This window comes from Archocentrus centrarchus, chromosome 11 (genome assembly GCF_007364275.1).
Source record: "Archocentrus centrarchus isolate MPI-CPG fArcCen1 chromosome 11, fArcCen1, whole genome shotgun sequence".
NCBI lineage: Eukaryota > Metazoa > Chordata > Actinopteri > Cichliformes > Cichlidae > Archocentrus > Archocentrus centrarchus.
The window spans coordinates 26,749,617-26,769,026 of NC_044356.1; the positions used below are offsets into that span (position 1 = coordinate 26,749,617).

At 42.9% G+C, this 19,410-nt stretch overlaps 3 protein-coding genes across 3 annotated transcripts; 2 read left to right on the top strand and 1 right to left on the bottom strand.

Moving 5' to 3' along the window:
• The first annotated feature begins 515 nt into the window (after positions 1-515).
• On the top strand, positions 516-3,220 carry marcksl1b (MARCKS-like 1b). The gene is made up of 2 exons (XM_030740306.1): positions 516-836; positions 1,818-3,220. The coding sequence occupies exons 1-2, from the start codon at positions 750-752 to the stop codon at positions 2,346-2,348; spliced, it is 618 nt and encodes a 205-aa protein (XP_030596166.1). The 5' UTR covers positions 516-749; the 3' UTR covers positions 2,349-3,220.
• Positions 3,221-6,886: 3,666 nt separating this feature from the next.
• hdac1 (histone deacetylase 1) lies at positions 6,887-14,109 on the top strand. The gene is made up of 12 exons (XM_030740305.1): positions 6,887-7,033; positions 7,976-8,088; positions 9,626-9,743; positions 9,832-9,906; positions 10,672-10,810; positions 11,004-11,145; positions 11,229-11,321; positions 11,417-11,525; positions 11,611-11,991; positions 12,106-12,261; positions 12,340-12,385; positions 13,259-14,109. The coding sequence occupies exons 1-12, from the start codon at positions 6,985-6,987 to the stop codon at positions 13,284-13,286; spliced, it is 1,449 nt and encodes a 482-aa protein (XP_030596165.1). The 5' UTR covers positions 6,887-6,984; the 3' UTR covers positions 13,287-14,109.
• A 1,505-nt stretch (positions 14,110-15,614) lies between these two features.
• eif3i (eukaryotic translation initiation factor 3, subunit I) lies at positions 15,615-19,351 on the bottom strand. Its single transcript, XM_030740858.1, has 11 exons — positions 19,220-19,351; positions 18,795-18,887; positions 18,635-18,722; positions 18,431-18,496; positions 17,690-17,839; positions 17,255-17,382; positions 16,624-16,734; positions 16,380-16,469; positions 16,204-16,277; positions 16,016-16,108; positions 15,615-15,920 (listed from the first exon to the last, which is right to left on the bottom strand). Exons 1-11 carry the CDS (start codon positions 19,220-19,222, stop codon positions 15,839-15,841), a joined length of 978 nt encoding a protein of 325 aa, XP_030596718.1. The 5' UTR covers positions 19,223-19,351; the 3' UTR covers positions 15,615-15,838.
• Between the last annotated feature and the right edge of the window lie 59 nt (positions 19,352-19,410).

Sequence of the window (19,410 nt, forward strand, 5' to 3'; positions counted from 1 at the left end):
ATGTTCACACTGCAGATTTCTTGATTAAACATTCTTTCAGTCATGTTTCTGCTACGATTGAGTGTAGTAAGTGCAATATTGTCAGAGCTAGCACACACACCCAAACAAGTGATTTAATGTTTACTATAAATATACCTCACTCTTCTCTGGTAATCACCTAGATGTCCTATAAGGATATGCGCTCCTCATCTTATCTCTGAATCATCAGCTGTCAGAAGAACTGAGGTAAGCAAATGTACTCATACTCACTACAAGGAAGGAAACTGATTTCGTGTGGGAGCCTTTTCTTTTATCTTTATGCTATGTCAGCATTGTTTCTTTAGTTTTATGCCTATAAAACACTCAATTTAGTAGCGCTTTCATCGCTGGGGGTCCACTCAGGGGGCGGAGACAATTAGAGAGTCAGCGGTGATTGGTCAAAGCTGTCCCGGACCAGACGATGATTGGCCGTGCCTGCACGGACCCCGCCCACGGGTGGCGCCCTGAACCTGCTGTATGTTGAAGCGCTGCGTTCAGCGAGCTTCGAGTTTAGAGGGTCTCTCTCTATCGGGGTGACAAGTCAGACAGCGGGAACAATCGGAGGGAAGTAGCTGCCGTTTGAAGAAATTCAAAATAAAAATAAAAACAAGCACTTTTCACGATTTCACCGCAGGATACGTAACTCACTCTGGAGTTGGATTAACTTAAAACCCGCCTTTTTTAGTTTTTCTTTTTAATTTGCTTTGGAAGACCGCAACTCACCGAAGACAATGGGATCCCAGGCATCCAAGGGAGAGGTGGCCGCGGAGGCGAACGCTGCTGCCGCTGATGCTGCCGCTGCCAAAACCAACGGACAGGTAATTATACTTTCTGGTGGCTCTGTATGACTACTTTATCACTGGAGGGGAAAAGAATAAATTAATAAAAGTATAGTTTCTCACACGAAAGCGGACTTGGCTATCGATGAATTGATTAAACTTGAATGTGAGGACGTTTTCGGCAGGTCAGGTGGGGCTTTTAGCATCTGTGTGGCGTGCTCAGCGGTGGTCAGTCAGAGCACCACCAAAAAACATATTAGTCCGCTGGGGGACTGTTATTTGTCGCGGTTGGCCAAGTTTAAAGTATGTTTATTTGAAGCTGAGGTCGAACCGAGAACCCGCACAGTGTTTTTGACAGTGCCAGCCACAAAGGGGGAGGGGGGCAGCTCGATCGCACGTAGGCAGTCTACTACTCCTCCCTGAAGGAGCCCTGCTGTCGTCTAACCGCAAATCTCGCAAACTGGTACTTTCCGAAATGTAATGTAAGTGAGATTAGTCATCAGTCTGATGATAAATGTCACTAATATTCAAAATGAGTTGATTATTATGAATGGAATTTCCCCCACTTTTTTTTTTTTTCAAGTAGGCTTGAAAAAGCTTAATTCGCAATTAAATATTTTGCTTTGCATCTTTGACCAACCACTCCCCCCACCCCCGTTATAAATTTAATAAATTTCCCTGGTGGGAGGGGGGGGGGGACTGATCAGTTAAGGTGTTTTCATTCTTCCATCGATGAGCTTCAGCCTCGTCTTTGTTGAGCCCGTCTGTCTGGTAACTCGGGCGGTCTGTAAGACGCTGGCGCCGTCTATCGTCTGATTAGCGTACTGCAAGGCGTCGCCTCTGAGCCAGACGACATGGTGGTTAGTTGATGAGCACAACGATGCTCAGAGAAGATACGAGACCTGCACAGCAGCGGTAGCAGTTGTTGTTTGTATTTTATGCGTGCACATTGATGTTTTTCATTAAAAACCATAATATTTGCAAAAATGTGACTTTTTTCTTTTTTAACCCTTTCTCCAGGAGAATGGACATGTGAAGACCAACGGTGATGTCTCTACAAAGCCTGATGGGGATGCTGCTGCTACCAACGGCTCCGCCGAGGCTGCCAAGGAGCCTGAAGCCGGCGCGGGAGGTGACACTATTGAACCAGCGCCTGCTGCAGATGGAGAGGCTGCGAAACCCGAGGGCGAGGCTGCAGCCAAAGAAACCACCAAAGAGAAGAAGAAGAAGAAGTTCTCCCTGAAGAAATCCTTCAACTTTAAACTGAATATCAAGAAGAGCAAGAAGAGCGAGGCTGTGAAAGAGGAAGCAGCTGCCGCTGCCCCCTCTGAGGAGAAGCCTGCTGAGAATGGAGCTGCCGCTCCCGCCGAGGAGAAAAAGGAGGAGGTGAAGGAGGAGGCTGCCGCAGAGGCTCCGAAGGTGGAGGAGGGGCTGACTAAGGAGGAGGCCCCCAAGGAGGAGGCCAAAGAGGCAGCTGCTCCGGCCCCTGAGGCCACGAAACCAACAGAGGAGAGCAGCTCGACCCCCGCTCCCTCTGAAAAGAAAGAGTGATTGTACCTTTAGCTCACAATGAACTGGGTGAACTGTTTTTCAAGAGAGAGAAAGAAAATTTAAGAGTATATATATATATTTATATATATATGTGTATATGTATACATATGTATATGGATATATGTATATGTAAATATATACACATGTATGTGACAGACTCCTTCGACGTGCCACTTTTCGTCATGATAACAAGACGACAGACTAGATTCACTAGATCACTTTCCTGGTTACTGCTCGACATCTGGACCTGGACTGAGTTTTAGGCTGTGGGTTGGTCGCTGTGTGGAAAATGGATTTTAATGGCTAGATGGCCAGCAAATGACACCATGAAGTACCGATGGATGACGGATGGAGTCGAAGCATCTTTTCCCTAAAAATCTACAGATCAAGATGCCTCCTGTTGAAGGAACGACGCTAGATAAGATACTAGGACACCACCACCACTTGAAATGACTGTTAAATAGAAGAAAAAAAAAAAAAGAAAAGAAATCAGAAAATTAAAGAGACTTACCAACTTTTTACATTCCTATATTTTAACCCAAATTTGAAGTATTTTGTGGTGTATTATAGAGAACCATCTTAAAGATTCAGAGAAGCTATGTCTTGTTTGTTCGAAGAGAAAAAAAAAAAAGATAGACAATTTTGATTTTTACCTTACTATGAGAAAAAAAAAAAGAACACTTAAGCTTGCTATGTTCACTGTTGCGGTTTGATATGAAGCAGAGTTGTTTATCTGTCGTGTGTGAGCCTGAATCTGCTTTGTCTCTGTAAATACATTGGATTGATTTCTGTTCTTTATTTTGCTAATGTTGACAGATGTTACTGGTTTTATTGTAAAGTTGATAATGGTAAATAAATGTTGGTTACCTGCCTGTTTATGTGTCTTTATGCTTATTTCCATCACGCATGACGCCGGGTTTAACACAGTACATTTCACTTAGAGAGTCTCGAGCTTGTCTGGCACACGGAGACACTTATAACGCACAAACAGACGTCTCGTTAGTTAACGTGCACTAGGAGAAGTCAATCAATAGAAAAGTAAGCATCACATACAGTACCAATCAATGAGTGTGTCCAAACTTTTGACTGGTACTGCGTATATAATTTTACATTTGTCACTTTTACATGTTTCAAATGTCATAACTGATTAACCACATTTTTTTGAAAAGCTGGGTTCAATTTCACCAGCCACTCCCAGGCCTGATTACTGCCAGACCTGTTGAGTCAAGAAATCACTTAAATTACCGTTTGACAGAGTAAAGTAGTCCCGAAAAACAACACATCGTGCTACGATCTGAAAAACAGCTGAGAAACAAAGTCACTGACATCTATCAGCCTGGAAAGGGTTACGGAGACATTCCCAAGGCTTTGAGATGCCGGCAAACCACAGTGAGAGCTGTTAAACACAAATGGAGAAAACTTGGAACAGTGATTACTCTTCCTAGGAGCGGCCGGCCTACCAAAATTACTCCTAGAGCGTATCAGTGACTCATCCAGGAGCTCACAAAAGAACCAAGGACAACATCTAAAGAACTGCAGGCCTCACTTGCCTCAGTTAAGGTCAGAGTTCATGATTCAGCAATAAGAATGATGCTGGGCAAAAATGGCATCCATGGGAGAGCTCCAAGGAGAAACCCACTGCTCAAAAGAACACAAAGGTTCGTCTTGCATCAAAAACATCCTGATGATCCCCAAGACTTTTGGGAAAATATTTCATATCAGAAACATCACACCAACAGCCAGACATGGTGGTAGTGTGATGGTCTGGGACTGCTTTGCTGCTTCAGGACCTGGACCAATTATCACTTACCAGAAAATCCTGAAGGAGAACGTCGGGCCATCGGTTCATGCCCTGAAGCTCAAGCACAGGACAGTGAGCCAAAACACACCATCAGGTCCACCTCTGAATGGCTCAGAAAACTAAAATGCAAGTTTTGGAGTGGCCTAGTTAAAGTCCGGACTTACACCTGATTGAGAGTCTTTGGCATGACCTTAAACAGGACGCTCATGCTCCGAAACCCTCCAATTAAAACCGTTCTGCAGAGAGGAGGGGGCTAAAATTCCTCCACAGTGATGTCAAAGACTCATTGCCAGTTATTGCAAATGTTTGATTGCAGTTCTTGCTGCAAAGGTGGCACAACCAGTTATTAAGTTTAGGGAGCGATTCCTTTTTCACACAGGGCCAGTTAGCTTTGGATAACTTTCCCTTCAATATATGAAATCATCATTTAAAAACTGCATTTTGTATTTACTCTGGTTATCTTTGTCTGATAAATTATTTTTCACAGCACTGTATAAACACATAAATGAGTCATTAATGGGTTAACATCAGGTGGTTCGGGAGATATAAGAGAAAAGAGTAAATAGAGCTGGTATTCTGCTGCTCTAGCTGACCACAGAAGCCCTTTAAGCCACCCATAGGTTCATAGATTCAACCTCCACATTTGGAAGATGAATTCTTGCTTTTGCAGCGTTCCAGATTTCCATGAAATCCACGGGACAATTCCACAACAGCAAAGATGGTAAAGCGGTGAAACAGGGCAAAGACAGCAAACCTTTAAGTGTTATTTTGTTAGATTTGTATGAGGACTCTGTACATATCCCAGTGATCATTTAAACTACAGTTAATTTCCATCCGTCCATCCATTCTCTTCTGCTCATCCTTCTCAGACCTTCTTGCTGTGAGGCAACAATGCTAACCACTGTGCCACCGTGCTGCCTGTTAGTTTGGATAATGCTTAGATTACGTTTCAAAATAATCACCCAAATGAGTGCTTGGTACCCAGTTTGGAGGCTTACATCTGGGAGGACTTTGCTGTAGGACAGGGTCAGAAACCAGAACGTTACAATGGAAATAATTTGTTTGTTTGTTTTTTGGTGGTATATTTGTATCAGATATAAGCCATTAAATCTGAATATTAACATCAGTAAAGTTTTATTCTGGTGCATTTTTTTAAACTTATAACTTACAGCCCGAGGCCACTTGTAACTAACTATTGATTTTGTGCTTTTCCACAAATCAAAAATGACTGAAAACATCTCAGAGGGTAAAAAAAAAAAAAAAAAAGAGAGAGAGATGTTCATTTTATCACTGTATTGACGATTCATTGCTCATTAAAAAACAAACGCCCAGTATTCTTATTGATAACTGATCCCGCATGGCCCTTGGTTTGGAGATAACTGAGAGCTCTGACATTCCAGTGTGAGTCCGCTGACCCCTGGCTCCTCCATTAGTCCCGTGGCCCTGAGATCAGCACTGCTACATCTGCCCTCATCCCCTTCACATTCGCAGTCTTCCTTTGAAGGCGAACAGCCTCCTGAGCATGGCCAGCTGAACACAGCAGTCCTGCTCAGGCTGATCTGACCTAGTTCACATGCTGATATGATGAGTTGAGATCTGAGCTACATTTGGATCCAGCCTTCAAACAATTCTGAATTATTTAAACAAAGCTGGAGCTCCCAGTTGATGCAGTGCTGTGTATCTTGTAGTTTTCACATACTGACTTCCAACAGTGAATTTTTTTCTTATTAACAGTCTAAATTGTACATAAAATAATGGCAAAAGCACACTTAATTGCGTAAACCATCCACACACACCCCCACCCTGTGCGCAGGCACAGAAGATACAGTGAGCTATAAATTATTGATGGCCGCTCCACACGGAGTTCACCTTTCCAGTGTTCGGTTTATTCTGTACATCGTTGTTTTGTTTGCACTGCATGATGTAGGTGAGATACTGTGACTGATCACTTCGGAGCTGCTGCATTTTTCATTCAGCGCTGACAGGTTCTGCAGAGATTTGGAAGTTAAAGCCAAGCACAAGTGAGCTCATACCGCCACCTGGCGGACAGCCTTGAGTTCTAATCGTTGGGTGTCTTCATTTTAAATATACTTCCACCTTACATACATTTGTTAAATCATACTTACAGCTGTCTTTTAAGAGAAGAACATGTTTCCATCTCACATAATGCAGGACCTACACTGGATACATCTGCTTACAAAATATTGTTTTATTGCGTTTTTAAAAACATTGACCTCTGGCTCATTTAAAGGTTTTTATTGTTCAGTGAGAACAAACAAAGCAAACCAACTGGCTGGTTCTTTCAATGTCCAAACACAAATTTCAAATTAAAGCAACAATTAAGATCTAACCGTATATACAGCTAAACTACATAACCTTCTAAGAATGGAGAAGAATCTTGTGCAAAATATTACTATTACTATGAATATTATATTTGGGGATTGAAAAAGACAAATTGCTGAAGTAAAAAAAAAAAAATCCCACTCCCTGTCAGAGGGGTTGCTGCAGTTCATCTGCTTTTTTCTTTTCAAATTCTGTTTTCATCATTATTTCAAATTTGCCTTCATTGCTTCTTGCAGTTTAAACCCGACTATCCAACGGCGACTGAAAATGAGAAGAAATCTTTGTCATTGGCGGCCCTGAAGGTAAACTTGTGCAAACACAGCCTGCGGAGCGCACTAATTTGATCGGCTGAGGATGAATTTTAGGGCGCTCTTCGGTTTGTAAAACCGGCGCCTCCCAGTGGGGCGGTTGAGCCTCTGTGATTGGTTGACGGAACCTCAACGAGCGCTCCCTGGAGCCAGAGAGGAACCGGCGAGCACGAACGGGGGTAAAATGGCGCTGTCTCAAGGAACAAAGAAGAAAGTTTGCTATTACTATGACGGTAAATATCGAACTTATGCACCTTAGTTTGTCTTTATATTGAAGTGGCATTAGAAGAGTATGAAATATTAAACGTCTTTCATAAATAAAAGCAAAGCGGTGCTGTACCGCCAGGTTAACTAGCCGGTGTGGCGAGCTAATGTTAGCACGGTAGCACGGAATGCTTAGTTAGCTGTTAGCTTAAACCTGCACGCAGCACATCGCCGTATCTCCATCGGACTTTCAGGTGATTTAATAACCGGGTCCATCTCGTTTAATTGTTAGAGCATTATGTTGGGTTGTGATTTGTGCATGCGTGGTGCTAATAAGATGTTTCTAGCAGCATAGAAGAGTCATGAAGCTATCCGACGCTAATCACATCAGTGTTCTCAGACTTGCTAACAACTTCCGAGAAGTGTGGACCGATGCTCCGGGTTCCTCTGTGATCAGCGTTGTGTAGTTGAGTGGTTTCATGCAAATAGTATCGTGAAGTTATAATATATTTATCGCCTTTTTTTTCCTAATATGCATAACCGCATGCATAACTTGCGTAACGCTGAGTGTAGAAACTGCGGTTGATTTAGCTGTGTTAACTGTTTTTAGTTTTGGTCTTTCTCAGACGTTCCTGTGCGCTTTTTAACATGTTTGTGTTGTGATATCAAGTCTTGATATCAAGCCATGGATGGGTCCATACATGCAGTATGCGTTTTGCAAGTTGCCAAAAAAAACAAAAAGGATTGCTGGCCAAGTTGAGGATGGGCTCATCCCAATGTCTGAAACTCCGTAGACTTGTTAACTTAAAGGCTTATAATATTTGCAGTTAAACAGGGCATGTTTTGGGTGGAGTTTGGCTTGACGTTATCCTCATTAGGAAGAACTAAAATGCATGAAAGCAGTGTCTTTTTTTCTTATTTCTTTTTTATTAAAAATATGTACATAAAATGTGTCTGATGTTTTTGCCCAGGTGATGTGGGGAATTACTACTATGGCCAGGGCCATCCCATGAAACCCCACAGGATCCGCATGACACACAACCTCCTCCTCAACTATGGCCTGTACAGAAAAATGGAGATCTATGTGAGTCATACCACCACACACACTTCAGACAGTTCTGAGATGCGCACACAGGGTTTCTGCCAGTGTATTGCAGGTCTGATGCCTCACTGAGCCAAACTGTTAATGGTAACAGTATCATATTATTGCTACTACTAACAGTTTTTACACATATAAAAACAGCTAGTTATTACTCACTGTTTTGCTGCAGAACTGTAGAAAAATGGAGGGAAAAAGAAGTGCGGTCACCAGTTCTGAAGTGTCTTAACAGCTTTGTTTGAATTTGTTTGTTTGAATTTAGTTAGTGTCCACGTTGAGTCATAGCTACAGAGGCTCATGCAGTGTTGTGTATTTCTTGCAAAAAAAAAAAAAATCAGACTTTGGCTACATGTCAGTTACTTGTGGCTAACGTGTGTTAGTTTGTGACTAGTTCTCTGTGCAGCCACAATGAGGGTTTGGTCTACATTGTCAGCAGTAAGTTAAACCCATTCCAAGTTGGCATTGGACTCTGCCAGGGATGTCCTTTATTAGTGAGTTCCTTCCTAACTTTTCTGGATAGAATTTGTAGGCTGCAGGTGAAGGGACCTAGGTTCAGTTACCTCAACTTCACATCTTTGCTTTTTGCTGATAATGTGGTCCTGCTGGTTTAGCTGAGTGAGAACCTCCAGCTCACACTGGAGGAGTCTGCAACTGTGCACTGACAGGCAGGCATAGCTTTTAGCTTGAAAGGGGTTGGAGTGTACAGTCAGTGTTGGAGTTCAGATAATTCAGGCTCTTGTTCATGAGCGTGAAAGCGAAGGCTTGCCGTATGTTCCTTCTCTGATTTATGGCCATAAACTTTGAGTAGTTACCAGAATAATGTAGCCATAAATATAAAGTGGCAAAAATAGGCTTCCACCCTTGGGGCTCAGAGTAGAGCCACTACTCCTTCACATCAAAATGAGCCATCTGAGTGGGGTGTTTCTTGGGTGCGTCTTCAATGAGGTTTTTCAGGCATGACCAACCCAGAGGAGACCCAGAACATGCTGAAAAGATCATGGCTCTCCGGTGCATTGAGAATGCCTCAGTATCCTTTCTGCTCATGTGACCCTGACCCAAATAAGTGAAAGAAGATTGATAATGGATGGTTTACGACTGTACAAGATTTCCATACTTCATTTACTATTTTAAACAATTTAATACAAATATAATGTGAAAATGATCTCAACCTCAATTATATAGGACTATCAATTATATAGAGTTAAACAGGGTTAATCCTGTCTCCATTCTCTCCCCTAGAGTGGCAGACCATGATTGTACCAAACATTTAGTGGCAGTGGCACAGTGGGTAGGCGCTCACCTTGCAGCCGGAAGGTTGCAGGTTCGAGCCCCTGTCCCTGCGCTGCGTTGTGTCCTTAAACCACATGCGCCGGTCCCTGGCTGCATGACCACAGATGCTCGTCTCTGGATGAGTGATCATTTCGTTGTGTGCACAATGACAATGAGTTGAATCTAACGTCTAACATTTCAGCCACACCAAACATTTACTGACAATGTGAGGAATCTTTCTGTGTCATTTCAGAGACCACACAAAGCCAGTGGTGAGGAGATGACAAAATATCACAGTGATGACTACATTAAGTTCCTGAGGTCCATCCGACCAGACAACATGTCTGAGTACAGCAAACAAATGCAGAGATGTGAGTGCTGTTTTCTTCTCAGTGACTGTAAATTCAGCTTTTCCTCCCATTCAGTTATATACAAACTGTCTTGTACTTTTTCTTACAGTTAATGTTGGGGAGGACTGTCCGGTGTTTGATGGTCTCTTTGAGTTTTGCCAGCTGTCAACGGGTGGCTCTGTGGGTACGTCTTCAAACCACACTCTGCATAATCTTTTGGTGTACTCCCTCATACAGGAGGGATGTACATGAAATACTGCGGAGGGCTGGTTTAGTTTGCAGAATGGAAGTTTATAAACACCAGTTATAGGTTAGATAAGAATATATTTGAATAGTTAGACGTGAGGGTGACTGTAAGAGTATAGATGCAGGCACAGTGCTTAAACAAAGTGTGATGTGTACACATGGTCCACAATTTAAAAATAACTGAAGCTTAAAAACTGTTGACAAAAACAGAGTAATGAATAATTAGAGATTTCTAAGATGTGTGGGCACATAAGCTATATTTGGCAATATTGAGCTTTTTCAATTTTCTGTCATAAACAGTGGTTGGCGCTCATATTAAATGTGGCCAAAGTTTCAAAAAGTGAGATTGGTGTGTGTGCATGTAATATGAGGCAAAAGCTCTGGCTTCAGACTGTTCTATATGCAGTGTTCCATACAGTAGAAAAACTGTATGGGACACTATGTTATGTTTTTCAGTTCTTTTTTTTGCAAAGAGAAGCTAATCCGACAAAAACTTTAAAGGAGGAGGGCGGGCGCTAAAGTGACGTCTTCCAACTGTTTCAGAGGATGAACTGAGAGGCTGTATAAGATATATAAGGATTATATTCACCTGTTAATCATGCAAACCTACAAGAATAAAAATACAGAGTTAGTTATAGTTCCCCTTTAAAACACCATCAAATTGTTTTAGTAGCTTTTTGATGTTGTTTGTTCTTTCCTGTAGCTGGAGCAGTGAAGCTGAACAAGCAGCAGACAGACATCGCCATCAACTGGGCAGGCGGACTACATCACGCCAAGAAGTCCGAGGCCTCTGGTTTCTGCTACGTCAATGACATTGTCCTGGCCATCCTGGAGCTTCTCAAGTAAGCAGTACAGCTGTGTTCTGTTTGTACATGATCAGTACTTCTGTGCTCCTTCAGTACCTGTACCATGTGTGTCGTTGCCCCCCACACACACACACAAAAAAAAAAAAAGAAAAAATTGTTTTGGATTCCTCTGATTATACAGCAGTAGGACTGCATGTGTTCATTAACTGAGTTCTGTGCTGTGCTCCAGATACCACCAGAGGGTGTTATACATAGACATTGACATCCACCACGGCGATGGAGTGGAGGAGGCCTTCTACACCACAGACAGGGTCATGACTGTCTCTTTCCACAAGTATGGGGAGTACTTCCCTGGCACTGGAGACCTGAGGGTTAGTTTTCTCACTCTTTTACCTCTGACACATCACCAGTGTAATTTGAACATATGTGAACATGAATTCCCCAATGTGCACAGGACATTGGAGCAGGAAAGGGCAAGTACTACGCAGTAAACTACCCTCTTAGAGATGGCATTGATGATGAGTCCTATGAAGCCATCTTTAAGCCTGTAAGTTCTCTTTTATCATGATAGGAGTGTTTTCGTAACCAACAGAGAGTATATTCAGGCTTGTTCTCTGACTTAATTATTAATGTGTGTTTTAGATCATGGCTAAAGTCATGGAGATGTACCAGCCCAGCGCTGTGGTCCTACAATGTGGAGCTGATTCTCTGTCTGGAGACAGACTGGGCTGCTTTAACCTCACCATCAAAGGTAGAACCTCACACTCCAAAGACAATTCTCAGAACTGCTTTTGTACTATCACGGATTTCACACTAGTGTGTATTGACTCTTGCAGGTCACGCTAAGTGTGTGGAGTACATCAAAACTTTCAACCTTCCTCTGCTGATGCTGGGTGGCGGAGGCTACACCATCCGTAACGTGGCCCGTTGCTGGACCTATGAAACTGCCGTCGCCTTGGACTGCTCCATCCCCAACGAGCTGCCCTACAATGATTACTTTGAGTATTTTGGGCCTGATTTCAAGCTGCACATCAGCCCCTCCAACATGACCAACCAGAACACCAACGAGTACCTGGAGAAGATCAAACAGCGCCTGTTTGAGAACCTTCGTATGCTGCCTCACGCCCCCGGTGTCCAGATGCAAGTTATCCCAGAGGATGCTCCTCACCCAGACAGTGGAGATGAGGAAGAGGAAGACCCTGACAAACGCATCTCTAGTAAGAGACATCAGACATTTATTGTTTTTTTTACATTTATTTTAAGATCTGATTAAAGGAAACCGTGACGAGAGGATTCACTTCTATGTCTTTTGTGTGTGTTCTGTGTTTCAGTCCGAGCTCATGACAAGAGGATAGCCTGCGAGGAGGAGTTTTCTGACTCTGAGGATGAGGCGGAAGGGCAGGGTGGGGGCCGCCGTAACGCAGCTAATCACAAGAAGGCTAAGCGAGTGAAGAAGGAGGACGAGAAGGAAGGAGAGGAAAAGAAAGGTGAGGCTAGTGAGACAAAGCTTTATTAGAGGATGTTTTAAAAATGACAGTATTCACCCATGTTTCTTTACCTCGTAGAAGTGAAAGAGGAAGAGAAGGAGGAGGAGAAAATGGACACATCAGGGTAAGAAACACTCCGAGTGGGACAGAGTGGTCCAGTTTTATAAGTCTAAGTTGTTCATCACCACATATGCAGAATAGAATTTTTTTCTCCAGGTTCCCAATTTGAAGTAGTTTGAGATTCACAACATTAGCTTCCACCTGCAGAGGCCATTACAAAAAACCAGGGAGTTACAGTCAGTAGCTTTTATTTTGAAATGCTAATTTCCACCAACTCAGTGTGTAGCACTGTGTCCAGTGGTTTCCCCACATTCAATTCGATTAAATTTTTTTTATTTAGCGCCAGATCAAGGCCCAGCCCTAAATATACAATATCATTTAAGGCAGTGCTATCCACCCCTCTTAATGCATACTGTGCGGCCCATACACAAAGAACAAAACAACCACTGCTGCTACCGAGAGAACAGTAGGGACATACTAGAGTACCCACCACACACACACACACACACGTACATTTATACAGTGAAGGTGTGTGAGCATGAACATTGTGGTCCATCGCAACCCTGATCTATTCTGCAGCAAGTAATGCAATATGAAATGGTTAATGATTATCCAGTGCTGTTGATAACATGCGATGGTTTAATTGTTTTAAAGTATAAAGGTGATTGGGCAGTGGGAGTGCACTATGAGCTTTCACCACATGACAAATAGAGACCACCGTTTCACTCTGTGTTTGAGAAAGAGGACAATATCAGCAGAGAGACTGAAACTGCTGATAGAATTGTTTTTGATAGTACAGCTGAAGTCCTGTGGTCTCTGGGAGAAAGCCCTCTTTGTCCTCATGTTGTGCTGCAGTACTGTGAAAAGAATTGAAGTTGAGACGTTTTCTGAGTAAACTGGTGTTAACTGTTGCTTCAACTTCAAACCTGTGTTTCAGACCAAAAGAAGAGGTGAAGACAACTTGAAGACTGGCACACAGAGGAATGGATGTTTCTATTGTTATCAAGCCCCTCTTGATTCCTGTATTCTCCCACTGCAGTGATAGGACCTTTTTTCTATTCCTGTTTTTATGATGTGTTCTTACAGGCAAGCCTGATTTACACTGTTCACAGGCTCAATGATGCACTGGTATAAACCCCACCCGGCTGGTGCTCCATGTAGTGTAAAACAAATCCCGATGAGCTGTTGTGTGAACCAGGCTTGCTTTAATAAGAAAAAAGCCACCCAGATTGTTACAGTTCCTATACTGATATTTCTCACAGAAACCTGTTTGTGGGGCTTCAGCTAAAATCCCTGCAGAGACGTAGATGATTTCCAAGTGCTCACATGCAAAAAGGCTTTGTTAGTTTCCAAACATCTATTTATGATACTGTGATACTGAGTAACCAGCACGAGGCAGATAGTTTGCCTGTGTTGCTTCACCACTGAATGCATGTTTAGATCGAGCTCGCCTTTAGCATGTACTTATTACTGCCTTCGCCCAAACAGTCCTGGAGCTCTGCTCAGTAACTTATTTAAAATCATGAGTACAGTCGGCCCCCTTAGCCCCTCTTTCTATGAATATCTGCTCTGTTTTTATTTTTTTCCTCCATTGTATGTTTATGTAAGGATGAGTGTGACCCTCTTCAGAGGCTTAATGTTGGGTATGAGTGACTTATTTTAGATATTTTGTACCATTTACATGAAGGCGGTGTAAGCCTCTACATGTGCTTGTTTGGAGTTCTATCCTTGTGAAATGTGCATTATCAGAACTTTTTGTTATAAAAAAATAAATAAAATGGAACCATATTTTGCCCTGAGTGATTAATTGTATGGGTGGTTTTCAAACGCCATGAGCCAAAGGTACACTAAAGGGCAAGCCGCAGTGCCACCTGACCGGTCTTCAATGGTGGCGAAGGAGTTAGAGCAGATCTACCATTCAGAATCTCATTGGTTCCATCCCCAGACCCCCAGGCTGCACGTGGAAGTGCAAGATACTGAACTTCAAATTGTGTGCATGTGCTGGTGCTTGAAGGCATGGAATGAAGTTAGGTATGAATGGTCCTGCTCAGAGTAGAAAACTGCTATTATAAGAGTGCATTTAGTTAAGATTAAATTATCAAATGAAGGCATTTTCCTTGCCTCTATCACCTTACCACTGACAGTCTTGGTGCCTCTGGCTGAGATTAAGTGCTCAGAGAGCAGGGATCTTTGATGCCATGCTGGCCAGCTTCTTAAAGAGAGCTGGGAACATCTCCAGCCATTAGTGAGTTTGTGTAGATTAATTTTTTTTTTTTTTAGCTCATCCGCCCAAAGTAACAAGTTTCTGCCATGGTAGGGGTACAAGAACAGCTACTCCTACAGTACTGGTCAGATTTTGTGAAACATACACACGACGGGCGCCTGGGTGGCTCAGTAGTGGAGCAGGCAATCACATGCGTATGCCGAGTTGCGGTGCAGGCTCGAGTCCCAGCCTGTTGCCGATGTGCTCGTGTGTCTTCCCCACATTTCCTGTCCATCTACACTAATAGAAAAGCCGCTGTGGCCCAAAAACAAGAACTTGCACACAATGACCACCTGACGGCTGCTCTTGTGGTCAAGATTATGTTTGTCATTTCACAGGCAATAACCCCTGGACTACATCACTGACACTGTAGGTGGATTAGCTTTGTGCTTAAGACCAGTTTCAACTCACATGTGCAACACATCTCAATATCACTGCTGAGCACTCAGACAAGAGTTTTCAGGCAGTTTAATTTAAACTGCATGAAACCACCTTTAAGTCTCAAACCATGTGGCTGTCTTGCAATTCTCCAAAAAGTAAACTACAAATTACAATTTACTACTGAAAGTGGCCAGTTTCCCATTTTTCTCATCCAACAAAATGATCTGATCAGGTCAACAGCATGCAAAGGCTAAAGCTTAAGAGTAAATTGTAGTCTGTGTACATTTCTTTTCTCTTGGGTTCTCATTCCATGTACAAGGACACAGTCAAATTTAATCAGAAATTACCACTGCAGTTTAACTTGGCAACTATTCTATCACTAAACTGTTCAGGGTTATCTTTCACCATTAAGTGCTGTCAAAATGAGAGCTCACACCGACATGACTTTTTAAGCAACTTTATGGCGATTTGTGGTGGAATGGCTTCAAAACAGAAAAAGCATCATTAACGCAAATTCCTGTCAAATTAAATACACTTAATGGGTTAAAGTCCAGTCACAAATATATGCAGAAATCCAGATGCTCCTGATGCCACAGGAGTGTCCAAGTGATGTTAGAAAATTGCTTAAAATAAACGCCACACTCTTGTCGCCTCTCGGGCCCTCTCTTCCTTTATTATGAAGCAATCTGGGAGAAGTATACAGCTTAAAAAAAAAAAAATCAGTCAATGGCCGCAGACTTTTGTTGTACCCTGACTCCAGATCAGTTCAGATGAAAGGGAGGAGGCAAGGTGTTGACTGACTGTTTTTCCTTGTTCCTGACTGGATCGATTCTGATTTTAGTTGAAGGTGTGGGGGTCGAGCAAGCTGGTAGATTACGCCTCTAGTTCAAAGTCAAAGTATTGTGGGTCAAAGTAATGAATCCTCACGTATCCGTCTTCTCCTCCACTGCTGTAACTGTAGAAAGCACAAAGGGAGAAATGTGTTTAACAGTTTTAACTAGACATCTGTAGATTTTAGGGTGGTGGATTAGGAAGACAGCCATCCTGTACCTCTTGCCGTCAGGGTGGAATGCCACACAGTTGATTGGGCCGAAGTGACCTTTGACCCTGCCAAACTCCTCTTCATAGGCAGCATGGAAGAACCTGAGTACAGCAAAGAAGGCGGTTAGCACCAGAGCACTTCTTCATGTTCCTGGAAAAATTAAAAGGGGAGTCCCACCTCTGTCACGTTAGCTTACCTGGCCTCAAACTTGCCAATCCTGGTGGAGGTAGTTGTGACCTCCATGGCTTCCTGTCCACCTCCCATCACCACCTGAGTGACACAGCATGTGTAAATAATAAAGGTCAGAATGCCGATACTCTGTGCAAAGTCCATTAGGTGAGGACATGCAGCACTGCGAGAGGCTTTTCTTACATGATCCATTATCGGGGAGATGGCAGCAGAGTTAACGGGTCTCTCTGTCTTAAATGTCTTGATGTGATCCAGAGAAGTCGAGTCAAACAGCTACAAGGAAACGAGGAAGATGACCGACACTCAGTAACAGCATGACTAAAATCTGATGACTGACATTAACATTAATGTACATCAGTTTCATTGAGAAATGAGCTTTTCAGTGACCTGATCTCTGAGCAGGAGCGGCTCTGTTTAAAGGTCTTACCTTAGCAGTGTTGTCCTTGGAGGCAGTGATGAATATGGTCAGATCCACTGATGGCTGGATGTCATTGATCTGCTTGGTGTGCTCCTTGGCCTTCTTCAGGATCTCCCCAGACTGTCCAAAAAAATAATCCAATTACAACATGAAGCTTTAAAGATGGATTCATTTTCCTTGTTTCAACCATATTTTTATACCTGCACTCTAATAGTGTAGCTTTGCATGATTTACAATTCAAAATAATCCTTGTTCATCTCACAGTGATCCCTGATGGAGCTCATCAGTTCATGCTCTGAAACAAGCTGCTTTAGTTACTCTCCCTTTAAGCTGCCCCTCACAAAAACACAGAAATAACTGTATACAGTCACCCTCTCTGACATCATGTTTAAAACAGTGTTTAGAGCAGTCTGGCTTACAATGACTACATCACTATTTGATATTTTGGTCATGTTTAATATGAGCATCCACCATGGTAACAGTACATATAGAAAATAAGGAGAAGCTGAACAGCCGTGTGCTACATGTTTCTGTAAAAGTCACTATTATTTTAAAGCACCCTCAGCTGTATTTACTTAGCATTGGGCCTTCTATGGTGCTCGCTTATTACATTCCCACATGTTCCCAGTGTGTTACAAACCTTGGCACTAAACTGATTGATCTCTCCGTTCTCATGACCGGCGATGACAAACTCTCCCAGAGGTCCCCACACAGCACTGGTGATTTTGTGATCACTGCAAGGTATGGACAGGTAGGGCTGGTTGTCCTCTGCAGAGAGAGAGAGAGAGAGAGGAAGAGATTTCAGCTTTACACCACTGACGAGAGTCATATTCTGCTGGGCAGAATAATCAAAAATGTAAATGAAATGCACAGACTACAGGAATTTACAAAGCTACAGGATTTATAAAGCAGAACTACCTCACCTTTCATTCAAAACTGAGACAAGGGCGAGTTACTTCACATAGAGGAAAATATGTTCAATCAAGGCTATAAATCATTCAATCTGATGTCCGACTCTTTAGTCTCACTTTTAAAGACCATGATTAACACCAGTGTGTGTGCGGTGTATATGTACCTATCTGCTGTGGATCCCTCAGGTCAAAGAAGTTCAGGAAACACTGGTAACCCATCTGCTTGTCTGTGGAGAACATGATGATGTTGCCACTGAAGTCAAAGCCGCACGTTCTGACAGCAGAGTTGGTGTTGAGCAGGGCCAGCTGTTTACCTGTGGACGACACACTGTAGGCTTAACAACAATGTGGAACAAGTACCTGCAAGCAGAGAGGCCCCAGAACTGAGCTGGCCAGCCTTTAGTGTTCAGAGGTTGTGGCAAAAACAACATTAAAGGGGAACCATTGTGTTTTTCCTTATGTTCTATCATAAATATACGCTGTTACAATGGTGGATGGTCATTAACCTGGGCCAAAGAATCAAACAATTAACTCAGTGTATGTTCAAGTAATCCCCATGAGACTGGCTGCTTTAAACACTCAGTTTCAGACATTTTTTTCCTACTCTTGATTTAGTATCATGTAACTGAGATCAGACATTCTTAAAATGGCCACCTGAGATACACATCCCACCCACCCACTGTTCAAATCTTTTGTTTGTAAGAAACGGCCAATCAGAACAAAGTTATGCTTAACACAAAAGGAGTTAAACCTTTAGTAGGGACAAAAAGGTGAGGAGCTGCAGCAAAGCCCAACACATAAGGGTTACTTTGTAATCATGCAACACTACTCTAGCACAGTGAAAAAATGGAAATGACCATAACAGGGGACCTTTGGGTAAAATGCTTAACTTGTTTTTGACCTACCGGTCTCACAGTCCCACAGCCGACAGCTGTTATCTGCTGATCCTGTTAGCACGCTTTTTGTGTCCCCTGAGAGAGGAATAGTCAAGGATCCAAACATGCACGCTTAGAGAGCTGAAACAGACCCTACCACAGGATCACAACCTCAAACTTTACATTGGTTTGAAGTACAACATTTGCAAGTGTATTTCCAGAAAAAAAGGATACAGTCACAGTCCACACACCACACAGCTCCTGTGTGTCCATTGTAGGTACCAAGCCTCTCGCCATTGACCGAGTACCACACGTTGGCTACCTGCAGAGAAAGGCTAAATCAGTTAGCCAGCTGCAAACAATGGATGAGTGAACTTCACTGTTATGAACTCACCGTGTCTTTAGCTACAGAGAACAGCAAGTCTCCTTCTCTGTTATACTTGATCTGAGTGATGGACCTCTCGTGGCCCTGGAGCAGGATCGGTTTCTGTGAACAACAGCAGTGACTTTAAATGAGCAGGTCGGCCCGCTTTTGAGGGGGAAACATTACGCTGGGATCCGCCATGACCAACTAGCTATTAACATTATAAAGATTGACAAAAGGATTTAAAAAAAAAAAAAAAAAAGATAGAGTGGGAAAAAACAACCGCCCAGTTGTAACGACTGCCAGGGGCCGGCGAAACCTATTTCAGCTCCATCACCCAGCCAACATGGAAGCTAAGCTAATGCTAACACAGACAGCTACGCTCGCTAAATTGTAGGTAATACTCGAAACGCTTTGTTCGAACAGAAGCATAAATATTAGAAATCATTTCTCACCATCTTAGCTACGTGTCGGCAGCCGGTCCAGTGTTGTTGCCGTGCGTCCCGTAAAGTCAGAAATGCTGAACTCGTGTTTGAGGGGCCCTAGCCGCGGCGGAAGAGGAAAACGTCTTCTTCGTTTAGTGTTAATAGGCGGATGGCAAATTGCTTTCATTACCGCCACCTTCTGACCCGGAGAGTGGACTGAC

Excerpts from the sequence above, each read along its gene's own strand:
- marcksl1b (XM_030740306.1), top strand. The coding sequence starts at position 750 with ATGGGATCCCAGGCATCCAAGGGAGAGGTGGCCGCGGAGGCGAACGCT. Across the intron at positions 837-1,817 it reads CTGCCAAAACCAACGGACAG|GAGAATGGACATGTGAAGAC; the intron begins GTAATTATACTT and ends CCCTTTCTCCAG.
- hdac1 (XM_030740305.1), top strand. The coding sequence starts at position 6,985 with ATGGCGCTGTCTCAAGGAACAAAGAAGAAAGTTTGCTATTACTATGAC. Across the intron at positions 12,262-12,339 it reads GGAAGGAGAGGAAAAGAAAG|AAGTGAAAGAGGAAGAGAAG; the intron begins GTGAGGCTAGTG and ends TTTACCTCGTAG. Across the intron at positions 12,386-13,258 it reads GAGAAAATGGACACATCAGG|ACCAAAAGAAGAGGTGAAGA; the intron begins GTAAGAAACACT and ends CCTGTGTTTCAG.
- eif3i (XM_030740858.1), bottom strand. Across the intron at positions 16,278-16,379 it reads TCTCCCCGATAATGGATCAT|GTGGTGATGGGAGGTGGACA; the intron begins GTAAGAAAAGCC and ends TGTGTCACTCAG. Across the intron at positions 16,109-16,203 it reads ATTGGCAAGTTTGAGGCCAG|GTTCTTCCATGCTGCCTATG; the intron begins GTAAGCTAACGT and ends TGCTGTACTCAG.